The sequence below is a fragment of the Ranitomeya variabilis genome, chromosome 3 (genome assembly GCF_051348905.1).
Source record: "Ranitomeya variabilis isolate aRanVar5 chromosome 3, aRanVar5.hap1, whole genome shotgun sequence".
Taxonomy (NCBI): Eukaryota; Metazoa; Chordata; class Amphibia; order Anura; family Dendrobatidae; genus Ranitomeya; species Ranitomeya variabilis.
The window spans coordinates 125,826,483-125,845,004 of record NC_135234.1 but is presented as its reverse complement, the minus strand read 5'-3'; the positions used below and the strand labels follow the sequence as shown (position 1 = coordinate 125,845,004).

Below are 18,522 nucleotides of genomic sequence, written 5' to 3'. Positions count from 1 at the left end.
TTACTGGGGCGGAAAAGATGCCCAAACTGATACTAAGGTTAACAAAGAAAATAATTTCAAGCATAAGAACATATGTCTGGAGAAATGTAACAATCATTTTAGCGGTATCTGAACTATAGTCGACCATGTTTGAATATTTTCGGCGGCTATTTGAATGAATGATCTCTCATCCCAAAACAATCTTTTGTTGAAGCATATTCTCAGAAAGATCCTTTGTTCTTTGTCTGCACTGAAAATGTATGCTCAGGTTGGGCAAGTATCAGGTCCAACATAGACTAAAATGTGTATGACTGCACAAATGTTTACCATGATTATTCAACCGTATTTTAATCTAAGGCCACTTTTAGCCGCCATTCAGGAGGACCTCAACTGCACCCTCCACAAACAGGGCCATGCTAGTCTTACTAATATCCTACTTTAGGTGGAAACACAATATATTTCATGTGATGAGAATTGCTAAAATAAATGGCATTAGGTCTATGTTCTTTGAATGTTTTCCTCTATGTTAATGTTTATAAACCCCCTTAATTCTCAAAAAATCTGTCTAAATGACAACATTAAACAGAGAAGAGAGGGGATGCAGCTGCAGTTTCTGTAAGACACTGTAAGAATGTTTTGAGTGGGAGGACACATTTCCATTTCTAAATTAAAGGGTTGTTCTCAATCTTCAAAAGTTATCCATTGAATAGGGAATAACTTTCCAACCACTGAGACCTGACTGATTCCGAGAACCAGGGCACTGGAGAGTCCTGACTGAATGGAGAAGTTGTCGATGAAGCGCACTGCCGCTCCATTCATTCTTAATGGGAGCACTGGAAATTGCCGAGTGCTGTGATCGACTGATCTTTGCTGCTCCTTTTAGAATGAATGAAGCGTTGTTGTGCGTCATCCACTACTGCACCATCCAGCTTGTAGATCTTTAGATTCCAGCTCTTGGGATCAGTGGAACCCACAGTGGTTGGACTACCAGTGATCAGAACGTTATGCCCTAGCCAGTAGATAAGGGATAACCTTCAAACGTGAGAACACCCCATTTAAATGAAATACTCTAATACATTGCCAATGATTTATTCAACAAATCAAAACATTGATCATCAACTTTGATTTTAAATTTTAAGAACTTGAACTGAGAAATGATTGTAGCAGTAAATATGGAGTTAACTCAACTTTAACATGTTTCTATGATATATTGAGAAGTATATCTAAAAAGTAATTCCCAAAAGAAGATTTCCTCTGAGCAGACGGCATCTAACAATATACTCCAAGAGTTTTACATTAGGTCAAATTGTCTCACCACTGGCACCTACGCTGAAGTGTCACAAACAACATAAAGAACATGCCTTGTAGTCATTGGTCTCATTAGCAGGAATGGAGCTGCAGTATTGTGCCCAGCGTGAGGTTATAAACCCTATTAAAAGAAGAGGGATTCAGCAGGAGCAGTGTGCTATTTGATGAATGCAGGGAGAGGGTACAGAGACACTCGCAGATCAATGGCTTGGTACAGTTTTGGGCTAATAAGATTCCAAACCAGATACATTGTCACATTGCATTATCTGGAATCAGAGCAGTGAAAAAAAAGCCCTGGCTGAATCAGCTGTAATTATATTTCATTCCTATTCTGGAAGCTTTATGTGTTAAAAGACATGTTGCAGCGAATGGTGTTAAAAATAGCAAAATGTTCCCCAAAACACAGCAAAACAGTTCTAAAAACAGAAAGAAAAAGTGAAATATTACTGAGTGACCCACTATCATTTCATGGAAGACTGATCTCTTTAAAAGGTCTTGTCCATGACTAATATATATATATATATTTTTTTTACCAAGGGCTTAAAAATTAGAAGGCAAGTAGTTGCCAATAGAGGCAACTACCTGCCTGTTCTACCCAGTACCGGATCATAGTGGTCAACGACTGCTCCTGACAGCGATCCAGCTGCTCCACCTCAACAGAACAGTTCTTCCACTTCTGGGCTGCTCTGCTACCTGCCAACGTCTTGCTGATTGATAGCCGTTCACCGCAGTTAGGTAGTGGGGAGCTGGCTGTCAATCAGCATGACATTGGCAATCGCGCCCCGCCAATAGAGCGGAGTGGAAGAGAAGCCGCTGCTCTGTTATCATATCAGCAGAAGCTGCTAAATCACTGGCAGGAGTGGTCTATGACTATGGGCCTGTTAGTTCTTAGGCCCAGAGTAAAAAAGAAATAAGAGATGTGTGTATGTATAATATATATATATATATATATATATATATATATATATATATATATATATATATATATATATATATATATATATATATATATATATATATGTACACCCTTTAATGCACTGACAGTCCTAACAATTTAGAGATAATGTGTATCTATATGTTATAAGGCTGGATGCACACAAATCCACTACTTCGCATCAAAACCCTTATCACAACATTACTTTTAGAAAAGGTTTATTGCATGATAATGTCCAAAGACAATATCGCTAACCATAGTGAAGGTGTTAGGAACATGATTCCACTTCTATATGAGTATTGCAGGTTAGAGGTCATTCCATCTTCAGATCATAGTGGTTTAGGAGAGGAGGAGCAAGCTGTGACTAAAGAGGAGGAAGAGGAGAGGTGCTTCTAAAGATCAGAGAACAAAGATGTTCAGTTTATTGGGCTCCTTAGCAATTATATGAGCAGTGTGGCACTTTCTGTATTTTTTTTTGTGACATGAGTAACATACTAGTAAATACCACAAATTCATACCTTGTTTAAATAAAGAAAAAATAGCCAACATCTTTAATATCACACTACACTACAGTATGTCAGTCTCCGCTCTCTTACATGGGTTGTCTTCGACGTATACACTGACGGCCTATCCTTAAAATAGGTCATAAATATATGATCTCTGGGGGTGCGACACCCAATTCCCCTGCCGATCAGCTGTCCTTAGAGCTGGCGGTGGGCAGAAGAGTTCAGTTGCGGAGCTACACAACATGATGTATCTATCTGTCAACAGCGGACACTGCACATTTGCCCCTATTGATTCGAATAGGGGTCAGATATGCAATACCCAACCACTGTCACTTTACAATTGACGGAGCTGTGCAGTTCGCCAACTGACCAGTTCCACCTGCCACTGGCACCAGGTACATCTCATCAGCATGAATGCTGGAAGTCACACCTCCACCGATCAGATATTGATGCCCTACCCACTGGATTTGATATCAATGTAAAAGTCCCAGACAACTCCTTGTCTGATATGACACCAAAAAGTGGTGCAAAGGCATGGCTGTAAAATAACAAATAAACACTTACATGCTGAATCCCCTGCGGCTTCAGGGCCGTCTACAAATCATGACCAAGTAAATTGCCTTAGAAGTCTTATTCCGCCTGTCTCGGCATCACTGATGAGCCCAGTGCCTCACTTAACCAGTCACGTGTTGCAGATGGGCCATTACCGCCGCAGCCCAGCAACCAGTGAACAGCAGGGGGTCAGTGAAACGACAAAGGATGCAATAGGGTAAGGAATGATTATTTTGGAATTTACAGCAGTAACCTCCTTTTCCTAAACAAGTACAATGTGTTTAAGTTATTTCCATATTCGGCAGGTTGCTCATACAAGTTAGTTTTTTTGGTATGCAACATGAACCCTCAAGATTTTGTTTTCTACTTAGCACAGATTTTTTTTAAAATTTAATTTCATCAAATATATTAACAATTTAAATAAACTCTAATCATAAAGCATAAATAGAACGTGTATACATTTTTTCTAGTGACATTCTCTTTTCTCGCGGCCCAACGCTGGGCTTAAAATTTACAATAGTTTTCAGTTCAAACTATAATTAAAAAAATTCCATGTCATAAGTTGCCTGTAATTTTCCAGTAACAGCTGCATGTTTCTTGCAATAATAACCGTTTAGACACGTCTACAACAAAGCACTTGCGCAGCTGAAAAACATCTACAACATTTGGTTCAAGACTTCGTGTAACATTTTACTGCATCATACAACTGGAGCTTGGTAAGTAGTCCTGCAAATAAGAGGCCACCGCTTTGGTCAGGTAAGTCATTGTACCAAAGGCCCCGCTAGGAGCGCTGTCATAGAAGAAGTTGCAGATCCCGGTTGCTGGATCCTGATCGAGGTAAAAATCTCCGGCTCCCAGGGCTTTCTGTTAAAAAAAAAGGGGTACCGGATTAGGTTTCAGATGTAACTGAAAAGACTTCTGAGCAGCATGTGCTGTATAACGTCAGATATACAATTTACTGACAATTAGCATCTACTATAATTATATATGTGTTGATGTTTTCCCGCAGCACTGAAAATTAATACAAACCCTCATGAGCTTTTAAAGGGGTTATCCAGGACTGTTTATTTTTTTTATGGGCCTAAGAACAAACAGGCAAGTAGTTGCTAACTACCTGCCTGTTGTGCCTGATACTGATCTCTGCCAGTACTGAGCAGTCACAGACCGCTCCTGCCGGCAATACAGCTTCTGGTGACGTCATGTTAATAGACCACCGGCTTCTCTTCCGCTCTGCTCTGTTGATGGAGTGTGACTGCCTAACTGTGAGGAGATGGCAATTAATCAGTATGATGTCGTCAGTCATGGCCGATAGACAGAGCAGCCCGAAATAAGAAGAGCTGCTCTGCTGATGTGAAGCAGCTGAATCGCCGGCAGGAGCGGTCAGTGACTGCTTTCAGTCAGGTAGAAAAGACAGGTAGTTTCCTCAGTTAGCAACTTCCTGCCTGTTAGCTTTAAGGTCCATAGTAAAAAAAAAAAAAAAAAAAAAAATTATCCGGACTGTTTTCATCAAATATATCTACTGAAGGCAAATACAATAAATACAATAAAACGCAAATTTATTATGTAAATATGATACAATGTGATTTTCTGATTTTTCTTTTTAGATTCTATCTCTCACAGTTGAAGTGGTACCTACGATAAAAATTACAGACCTCTTCACTCTTTGTAGGTGGGAAAACCTGCAAAATTGTCAGTGTATCAAATACTTATTTTCCCCATTATATGTTCCCAGCATACATTTTTATCTTTATAGATTATGGCTACGATTCATAAAGGCTGGCGTTTTGTACATCAGTCTTAATGAAGGGAGTGCTAGAGGAAGAAGTATCAAATTCATTAACAGGTATTATCCTCTTAAAGGGAATCTGTCAGGTGATTTTTGTGTAGTATACGAAGAGCCTCCTGAAATAGGTCTTGAGCAGCCCTTTCAGGATATGTAACTTTTATTTCTTTACGTGGCTCTCTTGCAAGACCCGGACAAATTTATTGTCAGATACCGGCAAGTCAAGGATATGTAAATGATAAATGAATATTCACTCCCATCCCCCACCCAAAATCCCACCCACCCCTCTGCGCTGGCCTCACTGATTCCATCAGACTGCCATATGCCCGAGAATGAAATCACAATCCTTGGACTGGCCGTCTGCTCTCCTGACCGGAGAGTGACAGCTGCATAGGAATACATGCTGTCACACTCATGTCAGGAGAGCTGACGGCCAGTCCAAGGAGTAACACAGCAATCTGACTGAATCAGTGACGCCAGCGCAGAGGGGTGTTCGGGATTATGGGCGGGGAATGGGCGTGAATAATAATTTGTAATTTACATTTGCTTGACTTGCTGTCATAAGACAATACATTTGTCCGGAGCTTACAGGAACACAACAGGGCCACGTACCCTATTCTAGGTAGTAACAAAATTTCACTTCAAGTGTATGTACACACACTTATCACCCATATTCATTTACACACAATTTTTCTTTATGTAAATATATTGGATTACTCTTCAGTTTGCTATTTAAATTCTTTTTAATTTGCCATCTACTATTTTCAGTGGATGGATCCTCTTCATCAGTATTCTGCTTGCCTTATAGGTGCTAGAACTTCATTTCCTGTAATTCCCATCCTGCACTGTCGCTGCCATTGTCCAGTACAGTGCTCCTTCTTTTATGACACGCAGGAAAGCAAGAACAGAGAGACAAGGCCCAGCAACTTCTTCCAGCAATCTATGCAAAAATAGTGCTATTTTAGCCACTTTTTGATGTTCAGATGATAAAAAAAAAAAGGATTGTATGAAACGACCGTCCAACTATGCAGGATTTTTTTAGGCTTGTTTTAAGACTTTGGGTGAATTTTCGATTTTTCTCAGTCTTTAACAAATTCAACATGTTTTAGGTGAGGCTTTTTTACATTGTTCCCATAGGGTTTTTACACAAGTAAATAAAAAAAAAAAAAACTTAAAAAATTATTTAGAACAATGCAGGATAATCACAGGTATTTATTTATTTTTTTAAATAAAAAATAGGAATAAGTGAGTGAAGAAAGTGGACTATGCATGAAATATATTGAAATTAAGGGGCCTTGGTAACATGCTGCATACATTTAAAGGGGTTGTTCATGTCTTGGCCAACCCTTTCTCAGTCACCATATTCCCCCACACAGCGTATCAGCGAAGCTAATGGGCCATTTCACTCTCTTTTTTTTTTTTTTTAAAACATGTATTTTTTATTAAAGCATATGACACGCCATTAACACAGTCCGATACAATTTCCAGACAAATACCGTACATTAGATACATGACCTGATAATATATTTTCATTTGACTAAACAACACCCTTACCACCTAACCAACCCCCCTCTCCCTCCCCCCAATCTCTTGCCCATTATCCAATACAACCATCTGACAGCATCACCTCTTGAGAAAAGATAACAAGCTTTACAAAAACACACCTGTACATGTAGGAATCCCCCCAGAATCAACTACACAACACCCATTCTATTTTGCAGTAAAGGTACCTTCACACGAAGCGACGCTGCAGCGATAGCGACAACGATGCCGATCGCTGCAGCGTCGCTGTTTGATCGCTGGAGAGCTGTCACACAGACCGCTCTCCAGCGACCAACGATGCCCAGGTCCCCGGGTAACCAGGGTAAACATCGGGTTGCTAAGCGCAGGGCCGCGCTTAGTAACCCGATGTTTACCCTGGTTACCAGCGTAAAAGTAAAAAAAACAAACAGCACATACTTACATGCGTCCCCCAGCGTCTGCTTCCTGACACTGACTGAGCTCCAGCCTTAACAGCACAGCGGTTTCACTTTCACTTTAGGGCCGGCGCTCAGTGTCAGGAAGCAGACGCTGGGGGACGCATGTAAGTATGTGCTGTTTGTTTTTTTTACTTTTACGCTGGTAACCAGGGTAAACATCGGGTTACTAAGAGCGGCCCTGCGCTTGGTAACCCGATGTTTACCCTGGTTACCAGTGTAAAACATCGCTGGTATCGTTGCTTTTGCTTTCAAACACGACGATACACGGCGATCGGACGACCAAATAAAGTTCTGGACTTTATTCAGCGACCAGCGACATCACAGCAGGATCCTGATCGCTGCTGCGTGTCAAACGAAACGATATCGCTAGCCAGGACGCTGCAACGTCACGGATCGCTAGCGATGTCGTTTCGTGTGAAGGTACCTTAACTCAGCAGACGCCACACCTGGGTAATCCATCCATCCATCTCACACATTTTCACATTTTGTATTCTGACCTCTCTTACTGTATATGTTTCTTTCCATAAGGACAATAAAATGTATCTTGTTGATGAATTCCTTTTCCCCTGGCGGTTTTTCATCCAACCAGTGCATTGCGATAAGCTTTCTCGCAGCATACAACAATCTTGCGATAGTCAGCCTTCCACATTCATCTGTAGCAATATCATCCATACAGCCCAAAAGGCAAGTCAGCGGGTTACGCACCACATCTACTCCTGTCACCTCCTGGATCAAGTTAAGCACCTTCACCCCAAAGGGTTGGAGGAGAGCACACGACCACATCATATGTAGCAGATCAGCGCCTTCCTCACCACACCTGGGACATTCTGAGTCACCTCTCAGTCCTGCCTTCCTCATCCATGCCGCGCTCCTGGGGCCATTTCACTCTCACTTCTTTCAAACAACACTGACATCCAATTACGGCAGAATGAAGTGCAACTGAAGCAGCCGCCAATTGGCTACAAGGATCACGTAACATAACGTCACACAAGCCCCGAGAGATCAGTTGCCATTGGTGGTTTGTACAGGCCGTTATTTTGAGGGGGAAAATATGGTGATAGTGAAGGGCATGGCCCAGTAGTGAACATCCCCTTTAAAGCATATGTGCGCACTAACCGTATGGAGAAGGCTCAGAAACAGCCCAGTCCATACATCACGGGTGCTGGCAGTGTTATACAGCCGGCTCTAGACAGTAATTGCTGCTATAGAAGCTAGGTTTGATCACAACGACTTAAGATCTTAGATGCTGTTGTCAATTGAGAAAGCAGTATTTAAAGGGATTGAAGCAAAAAGGGGCAACATCCATCAATATCCCCTCCCAATACAATTGCAGGACACATAAGTTGTCTATTGAAAGCCCACATGTCTGCCATTGTTATGACGCCTATGAATCCCACCTACAGTACTGGTGAGCATTGAATAGGTGAACAGTTTCAAGTGACAGCGGTTTTCGTACAGCGGTACGGGTCATACACATACATCCATCGCTTTCAGAGATCACAACAGAGATCACATGGCATCTTAATAAAAGAAGAGAACAGTCCAATGATTTATATCCAAAAAGTTTCCTAAAGAAAGCCATCCATACCTGGTCCTGAAGAAACAGGTCGCTGGCCATGTGCACAATGCGATCCACAAGGATGACACCGCCAATGCTCTCAATGTCCATGTCTGACACCAGTGTGAGCACATGTATGGCCTCCACCAGCAGCTGTCTGTACTCCGGCTGAGGAACATGGTTGAGGACAGACTCCACGTGTACCGCAAACTTGATTTCACCAGCAGTCATCTGATAGGAAGAAAAGTAATTTTAAGTAAATATTTACAAAGACTGAAAACAAAGTATCGTTTCTGAGGAAAATGACAAGCGCGGAGCAAATGCCTTTCTGTTACAGCTGCCATATTTAATGGTATCATCATAAACACTGATGACATATTGATGGCATATAGCAACAACATTTTATTTTATTTTTGTAGGGTTAAAATATAAACCTGCAACATTTTAAAAGATTACGTGACTTTTTGCTCTAAAGAGGCACAAAAAAGGGTACAAGATATAAAAAAATAGCAACTTTAATTTTGTGCAAAATTCACAAAGAGGAAGTATTTGGCACAAAAAATGGCTACCGTTACCACAAGACTAAAAAGAAAGGTCATTTAGCAATTTGTACTACAATGGTAAGATGGGACCAGGTGGGCTAGCCTGCACTTTCCACACACATCAATGACCTGGGGGTTCCCATAATCCTTAAGCTGTTTCACTGATTGTTCTTCTTTGGATCACTTTTGAGAATTGCTAACTACTGACCATATGGAATACTACACCACAAGGAGAAGCTCTAACCCAGTCGTCCAACACACAATTAGGGCACTTGCCAAAGTTATTTCCATTTTACTTTTGCCTGTTTTTCATACTTCCATCCTTGACAGATCACAAGATGATCAAGTTCTTCTCTTCACAGGTCAGTGGCTGATCAGTGTACAATGCACTTGTAATACATTTGATTTTAGTATACTTTATGGCCAATAAATATTTGACATTACCTCTCTTGTGCTTGAAGATGGAAGTACGTAGCCATCAATAGACAAACCATGGCACTGAAAAAAAATAAAAGAAAAAGATAGAACATTTTGTAAATGTAAAAAGGATACACAAACCGATACACATCAATAATAACATTCCTGTATACCTATAGCTAAATATACCCATGTATACCCATCAGCAATCATATCTTAATATACAAAGCACATATGTATAATTGGTACTGGTTTCTGTGTGTAATACTTTGATAAAAAACATTTGTACCTGAGGTGTACGCCTGACTCATACTGGCTCTTGTATTGCTTTTAAACCGATATTGCAATGTTATGAAATGTTTATGGTTAGTTAGGCAGCATGAAAATAAGAAATTGGGAAACTGACTTGTCCTATCTGCTGTCATTCTCCTACTATGAGAGCTTTTGTCTTACAGAGTTTACAGCTTTCTGGCAAGGAAACTGTCATTGAGCTATATTCCAGGCTATGGAGTTAACTCCTGAGATCCCAGTTTCTTCTCTCCAGCCCATTAAAGGTGTTGTCAGGAATACTTGGACAACAACTTCTCAATCACCATGTCCCCCCATGTAAAATAATAACAGCCTGTACCCACCTCCAGTGCCAGTGTTGTTCCAGTGAATTTAGCATTCGGTCTCTCATGACGTTATGTCACGTCAGCCCTGGAGCCAATCAGTGGTCACGCCACTCTCACTTCCTTAGGACGTAACAGACATCTGTATGAAGTCAGAGAGAAGCAGCTCTCTCTTCTTCCGGATGTCAGTTTCTTCTGAAGAACCTGAGAGTAAAGTGGTCTACTTACAGCTATTGACTGGCTGTAGGGCTCATGTGACATAATGTGGAGGTCTGGAAGAACTGCGTCAACACCAGAGGTGAGAACAGGCTGTTATTAGTTTACGTGGGGAAATCTATACAGCTGCTTCCTACCCCTCCCTCTCATCTTCTGACCTGGAGCTGATGTTATCAGTCCTGCAAAAAAACGAAAGCACCCTGCCTCCACTATCAGAAGTTCTCCTAATCACTGATCTCACTTTCCAAAACCATGTATTAGTTCAAAGGCCGTATTATCTCTATGTGCAAAAATAGTGTTTATATACAGGAGCAAAAAAGCGCAATAGAGTCTTACCAGGAATAAAACAGAAATGAATTACCGTATTTTTCAGACTACAAGACGCACTTTTTCCCCCCCAAAAAAGGGGGGAAAATGGGGGGTGCGTCTAATAGTCGCAATGCAGGCTTACCGTGGCGGCAGAGGTGCGGTGGCAGAGGTGTGGCGGCAGAGGTGTGGCGGCAGACGTGCGGGGATGAGGAGGCGCAGTGAGCGGGGTCCCTTTCCCCGGTGAGGTGATGCAGCAGCCCGGTAAGCAGCAGAGCCGGGTGAATCCTGTTGTTAGCGGTGGTGGCGGCCATCTTCCGGAGGCCGCGCGTGCTCAGATGGAGCGCTCTGCTTCCCGGGGCTTCAGGAAAATGGCCGCGGGATGCCGCGTGTGCGCAGATGGGGATCGCGGCGGCCATTTTCCTGAAGTTCTTGGCTTCAGGAAAATGGCCGCCGCGATCTCCATCTGCGCACGCGCGGCCATTTTCCTGAAGCCCCGGGAAGCAGAGCGCTTCATCTGCGCATGCGCGGCCTCCGGAAGATGGCCGCCACCACCGCTAACAACAGGATTCACCCGGCTCTGCTGCTTACCGGGCTGCTGCATCACCTCACTGGGGAAAGGGACCCCTCTGACGCCATACCGCTCACTGCGCCTCCTCATCCCGGCACCTCCTCATCCCGGCACCTCCTCATCCCGGCACCTCCTCATCCCGGCACCTCCTCATCCCGGCACCTCTGCCGGTAACCACTGCTGCAATCCTCCCATGGACACCAGGCCGTGGCGTCGCCCACCTAAGCAGGAAGGGACCCTGCTCAGGTGCACGCCGTACCGCATCACCCCACCTCTGCCGACACCATGCCTCCTGTGACCTTGCTCTGCCACCGCCAGCCCTCAGGTAAGATACTGTAAATTCGGACAATAAGACGGACCCCCATCTTATAAAAAATATTTTTTTCTGCAATTTTCACCCCAAATTTGGGGTGCGCCTTATGGTCCGGTGCGTCTTACAGTCCGAAAAATACGGTAAAAAGTTATGCTAACTTGATAGAGCTGTGATCACACAATATATATAGGTAGAAAAACTCCAGCTGGAGCAAATCCACAGGAAATCTGACCGATACAATGGATTTGGGAGAGAAAACGTGGATATTTCCGAGCTGCTGATGAGTTGAGTGTGGTTGTATCCTGAAGAAGAAATGTGCGTACTTCGAAACGTGTAGATTAAAAAACGCATTTATACTAACTTCTGGCGCTGGATCTTCAATCTACTCATCAGCAGCACAGAAATATCAAGGTTTTCTCTTCAAATCCAAAACCAGTGATAACAGTGTAGACTTCAGAACAAGCACTGATAGACCTGAGTATATCACAGTAGCATGATAAGCTCAGCAAAATGATACTGACCAGCACTGCCACTCAATGATCGCCCACCCCCCAACAGCAAGGAAGTGAAGAGAGTGGAGAGCTGTCTGCGGCTGAAGACACATGTTGAGAATAACTCTTTAATTAAAACATGCAGGATATTTTTGAAGGTGAATGAAACAGCAAAGTGATAAGATAAAGCATATGACGCTAGAGGCATCAGTCATTTATGCATGGGACTAAAAATACAATAGGTTGTGTGCAAGTGGACAATGCTGTCACTATTTAAAAAAAGACTTACTTTCTGGAGAAGATTCCACACTTTTTCATAAAAACCAACAGGCACCCTGTTGATGGCTCCATCTAACCTTCTTCTTCTGAGCCACTGGCCTTGGTGATCATCCCAAACAAGCTGTGGACCAGAGGATGCAATAGGAGACAGAGTTCCCGTAGGAGACGAAGGACTACTGCATCTCTGTAATAAAACATGAAAAGATCAATACGTTTTTTTTTCCTACTCTTCGTTATCATTCTACTTCAAGATTTTAAGCCAAAAAGTGGAAAAGAAAAATTTAATTTATTTGACTATCATTTCATGAGGCTTTGCACAATCCTCAGGAGGCTTCAATACTCAGAAATTCTTAGCTATATATGCATGAATTGTACAATTAATATATAATAATCGATCAACACACAATTAATTCAGGAATAAACTGATAACATAATGCAGCAGTAAATCTCTGGAATCCACAAAGATGATGATTCACCTTCACGGTGAAAACAGACACAATGCAAAAAATACATTCAGAGGCAGCCCACGAATTCAGGGTTTAGGCGAGTACCTGTAAAAACAAGAACATGAAGGCACAGTACATTCTATGCACATCGAATACGGTAATAAAGTACTTAAAAAGGGGAAAATCTAGGCAGCATTTATTCGTGAGCACAGTCATCTCCTCATGTAAACACAGGAGTTTTAAAAAAAAAAAAAATCTCATTCCCAAATTTTGGCATCGTCATATCTGAGTGCTTCACAATTACCTGATTTCACCTTTTTGTATAGGGTCAGGATCTTAGTATGCCTCCCCAGCGTAAACTGGCGAACCACTAAACTGGCGAACCACTAAACTGGCAAACCACTAAACTGGCAAACCACTAAACTGGCAAACCACTAAACTGGCAAACCACTAAACTGGCAAACCACTAAACTGGCAAACCACTAAACTGGCAAACCACTAAACTGGCAAACCACTAAACTGGCAAACCACTAAACTGGCAAACCACTAAACTGGCAAACCACTAAACTGGCAAACCACTAAACTGGCAAACCACTAAACTGGCAAACCACTAAACTGGCAAACCACTAAACTGGCAAACCACTAAACTGGCAAACCATTACTCAACTGCAATATATAATCCCAACTCGGTTGAACATTGAAATTATAAAAAAGGTGGAGACTCTTTTCAATAACTCTGATCACTCACTGAAGGCTGCCACTTATGGAGAATTTATTTTTGCACTTCAACATTGACTCATGTGTATACTTACCTATTTCAGGCAGGTATGGGTCAACACCAGGGATCTATGTATACAGCAATTGTACAATAGTGAGAGTAAGTGAAATCTAAGCAAATAATTGGTGGTTTTACCGTAGATCTGGATGAGTAGATGCTGCTGCTTACAGAATGGCCATACAAGAACTACAGGAGGACACAGAAAATAATGCAGATGAAAAGCTAATCTAACAGACGTGCAATGGATCTTATCGTTAGGAAGCAAATTGACAGATACAGATCCAGAAAGGGGAGAGGCTGTTAGTAACTATTAGTGGAAAGATCCGGTTAGATGGATTCATCCAAAGTATGGTACGGTATATTTTATGTAATTGCCATTTAGAGGGCAAGTGATTGTAAATCATACCAGCGGATATGGCCTGCCTAACTGTTCAACTTCACGCCAGAGAATGAATATACACTAGAGGTGAGCAAATTGGACACTGGTTCAGCAGCCACGTCAGTGTTGTGTGGTCGGTTGACGACATCCCCAACTCTTCTTTTGATTAGCTATTCTTGAAAGAGGTTATGGCTGTGGTATGCCAGGCAGGACAGGGATGTAGGCAGGTAGAAGGCAGTTTGCACGGCTCCTACCCAGCAGCCCCTGAATACTGACCTGGCTGCTGGACCAGGTCCTGCAAATTTATTTCCTCATTCCTAATATACACTTAAAGGGAATTTGTCATCAGTTTTTTGCTATTTAATCTGTGAGCAACATAAGAGACCCTGATTCCATGGATGTGTCACTTATTAGGCTGTGTGCTGCAGTTTCAATACAACCAGAATTTTATCAGTAGATTACCACTGCCGGACTAGGTCTCACATGCATAGCAGTCAGGCTAATCTGTGTAATCCCACCCCCACACCTGACTGGCAGGCTGCTGACAGTATACATTGTACACAGTAAACTGGCAATCAGGGATGAGGGCACTGTTATACCGGGCTCAGCAGTCTGACCACTGCTACATCTACAACAGGGATTCTATCACAACAGCACCAAGCAGTCCAGTAAGATATATCGCTGGAATCAGCCTCTCTTGCCCTACATCATGCTGCTCTCAGATTGCATAACAAAAACCTGCTGACAGATGCAAAGAGGCTGTCTCATCATTGTAAATGGGCAAAATTGCAAAGTGCTTTTAAAAACAACTTTGAAATGTACTTCTTATTAATAATGCTTTTCATTCTCAAGAATCTAAGGATTTGTTATTTTATTATTTATGGCTCATTGTACAGGTGACACCTAGGTCACCGCTGCAGTCCATCAGTGGTGGCCAGTCTCTTAGGCACTGAGTGCTGTGCTTACAAGCTCTCTGCTATGGAGCTGGTTCCGGGGGGCTTCAGTGACCCCAAAGCAAAACTGCCTCTACTTGTAACATCAAAGTGCGCACAGTTCAGGACAGCGGTGCCACAATGCAGCTGGTCTGATCGGTCAATCAATCAAACTGGATAAAAGAAAATCGGCAGAGAATCTGAAATACCAAGAATTTTAAAGAATGGCAAAAATTAATGTGCAGTGTGCAGACTGAGCTCCGCAGTGTGACGCCGTCGGCTCAGTGAGCAGTGCGAGATCCCAGCTAGAGGCACCACGGCTAAAAAAGGTGCATTATATACACTGCTTCTGTGTGACCGAGCTTAACACAAAGCCGAGGACAGATTATATACCATGATATGAGCTTTGTCATTGTGTTACTATGGCCACAATATAAAACAATATATAAACAATCCGATCCGCTATACGATGGCACATTCCTGCTTCTAACTGTGTCATAATAGGAGACAGAGTGGCGACCCTATAGTAATGCTTAGTCTTCATTTCCTAAAGGATGTATAATTTATATATACACACACATAAAATTCCAAACTCAAGTGTGTGTGTGTATATATGTGTATGTGTGTGTGTGTGTGTGTGTGTGTGTGTGTGTGTGTGTGTGTGTGTGTGTGTGTGTGTATGTATATATATATTATATATACACACACACACACATACACATTATATACATGTTATTGTTTTCCTTTACTTTGAATAACGTTTTATTTGTATTTAAGATGATACACAAAGTGATAAAAGAGTCATGTATTTAATGAAGAGTATGAGATAATGATGAGTGCCCTTAAATTTAACCAAATACTCCATGACCTACGCCTGTCTGCTGAAGATTCAGCTTTAGACATTATCTGATACACTGGAAGAGAACTGGACCTTTTCACTCCACTGACCCCTAAAAGTGAAGGCTTCTCTGCCCACCAAGCTCCTATGCTCACTGACCAAGAGATCTGTTATAGAGGGTGTAACAGTACAGGGTCCGTGTTAGGCTACTTTCATACTTCCGTCTTTATTCCTCCATTGCAATCCGTCGTTATGGCAAACAAAGGGATCCTGCAAATGTGCCCGCAGGATCCGTTTTTTTGCCGTTGACTTACTAACGACGGATTGCGACAGATGGACACACGTCGCATCTGTCGTGCGACGGATGCATCGTGTTTTGGCGGTCCGTCTTGACAAAAAAACCTTCAATGTAAAGTTTTTTTGTCCGTCGGCTCCGCCATTTCAGAACGCGCATGCGCAGCCGAAACTCCGCCCCCTCCTCCCCGGAACTCACAATGGGCAGTGGATGCGTCTTAAAACTGCATCCACTGCCCATGTTGTGCACTATTTGCACAACGTCCGTCGGTACGTCAGGCCGACGGTTTTGCGACGGCCCCGTACCGACGGGTGTATGAAAGTAGCCTTAATATGAGTGACAACCATGAATAATGTAACAGTTGTTAATAGAGGTTGTCAGCTAAAATCTACCATGTATACAAGATAACTAGACCAAGATTACTTGGAAACAGTTGACTAGGCTGCAGGGCTATAGAAAAATCCAACTAGGTTCTTCAAAGTAGCCACCTTTTGCTTTGATGACTGCTTTGCACACTCTTGGCATTCTCTTGATTAGCTTCAAGAGGTAGTCACCGGGAATGGTTTTCACTTCACAGGTGTGCCCTGTCAGGTTTAATAAGTGGGATTTCTCGCCTTATAAATAGGGTTGGGACCATCAGTTGTGTTGTGCAGAAGTCTGGTGGATGCACAGCTGATAGTCCTACTGAATAGACTGTTAGAATTTGTATTATGGCAAGAAAAAAGCAGCTAAGTAAATAAAAACAAGTGGCCATCATTACTTTAAGAAATGAAGGTCAGTCAGTCAGAAAAATTGGGAAAACTTTGAAAGTGTCCCCAAGTGCAGTGGCAAAAACCATCAAGCGCTACAAAGAAACTGGCTCACAGGAAAGGAAGACCAAGAGTCACCTCTGCTTCTGACGATAAGTTTATCTGAGTCACCAGCCTCAGAAATCGCAGGTTAACAGCAGCTCAGATTAGAGACCAGGTCAATGCCACACATAGTTCTAGTAGCAGACACATCTCTACAATAACTGTTAAGAGGAGACTTTGTGCAGCAGGCCTTCATGGTAAAATAGCTGCTAGGAAACCACTGCTACGGACAGGTAACAAGCAGAAGAGACTTGTTTGGGCTACAGAACACAAGGAATGGACATTAGACCAGTGGAAATCTATGCTTTGGTCTGGTGAGTCCAAATTTGAGATCTTTGGTTCCAACCACTGTTGTCTTTGTGCGACGCAGAAAAGGTGAACGGATGGACTCTACATGCCTGGTTCCCACCGTGAAGCATGGAGGAGGTGTGATGGTGCTTTGCTGGTGACACTGTTGGGGATTTATTCAAAATTGAAGGCATACTGAACCAGCATGGCTACCACAGCATCTTGCAGCGGCATGCTATTCCATCTGGTTTGTGTTTAGTTGGATCATCATTTATTTTTCAACAGGACAATGACCCCAAATACACCTCCAGGCTGTGTAAGGGCTATTTGACCAAGAAGGAGAATGATGAGGTGCTACTCCAGATGACCTGGCCTCCACAGTCACCAGACCTGAACCCAATCGAGACGATTTGGGGTGAGCTGGACCTCAGAGTGAAGGCAAAAGGGCCAACAAGTGCAAAGCATCTCTGGGAACTCCTTCAAGATTGTTGGAAGACCATTTCCGGTGACTACCTCTTGAAGCTCATGAAGATAATGCCAACAGTGTGCAAAGCAGTCATCAAAGCAAAAGGTGGCTACTTTGAAGAACCTAGAATATAAGACATATTTTCAGATGTTTCACACTTTTTTGTTAAGTATATAATTCCACATGTGTTAATTCATAGTTTTGATGCCTTCAGTGTGAATGTGCAATTTTCATAGTCATGAAAATACAGAAAAATCTTTCAATGAGAAGGTGTGTCCAAAATTTTGGTCTGTACTGTATATATATTTTTTTCAGATTTACCCTAATAATATTAATATCTAATAAATAATATATTAATCATAATATAAAATTAATAATTATTATTCTAAAAAAGCAATGTTAGATAACGAGGCTTTCAACTATTTCAACCAATCTTTTGCTATTTACAACCCTTGTTTGTTACTGGTAAATCCAAAGAGAACACAAGATTACAAAATACAATAAAATTCCTTTAATCTGGTATCTGATAAATCAGAAAGTTTGATAATCTGGCATGTTTCCTGGCACAGAATGAAGGATTTCACAAGACCAAAATCTGAAAACTGAGCAGAGAAACCGGCTAGGGGATTTTATGAAGATGAGCCCTTTTTAGAAGGAGCTGCGATCATTATTCGTGCTTTCTCTAACTCCTGATCAGAGCTAGTTACCCTGGGAAGCCCTTAGGCTTCTCTATACAGCGGGGGCTCCTCACTACAACACCCACATGCCCTAACTGGGTATAATAAGACAATTCTACCAGTTTCATTTGGCTTGTCATTAAAAGTCAGTATTATATGCTTTTATATTACTGCACGAATATCTCATAGTCCAAGACCTTTCAGGTCCCATCAAGAGATTAAAGGAA

At 42.2% G+C, this 18,522-nt stretch overlaps 1 protein-coding gene across 4 annotated transcripts in view; it reads right to left on the bottom strand.

The window, feature by feature from the left end:
• Window positions 1-2,436: 2,436 nt before the first annotated feature.
• PHKA2 (phosphorylase kinase regulatory subunit alpha 2) overlaps window positions 2,437-18,522 on the bottom strand; it is a 111,699-nt gene continuing 95,613 nt past the window's right edge. For 2 of the 4 annotated variants that reach the window (XM_077294646.1, XM_077294647.1), the window contains 5 exons: window positions 13,705-13,755; window positions 12,356-12,529; window positions 9,586-9,639; window positions 8,630-8,830; window positions 2,437-4,143 (listed from right to left, as the gene is read on the bottom strand). In XM_077294646.1, the coding sequence (XP_077150761.1) occupies window positions 3,970-4,143; window positions 8,630-8,830; window positions 9,586-9,639; window positions 12,356-12,529; window positions 13,705-13,755 (654 nt within the window). In that variant the 3' untranslated portion in view covers window positions 2,437-3,969. The remainder of the gene's footprint in view (window positions 4,144-8,629; window positions 8,831-9,585; window positions 9,640-12,355; window positions 12,530-13,704; window positions 13,756-18,522) is intronic. The other 2 variants (XM_077294648.1, XM_077294649.1) reach the window with 1 other exon arrangement.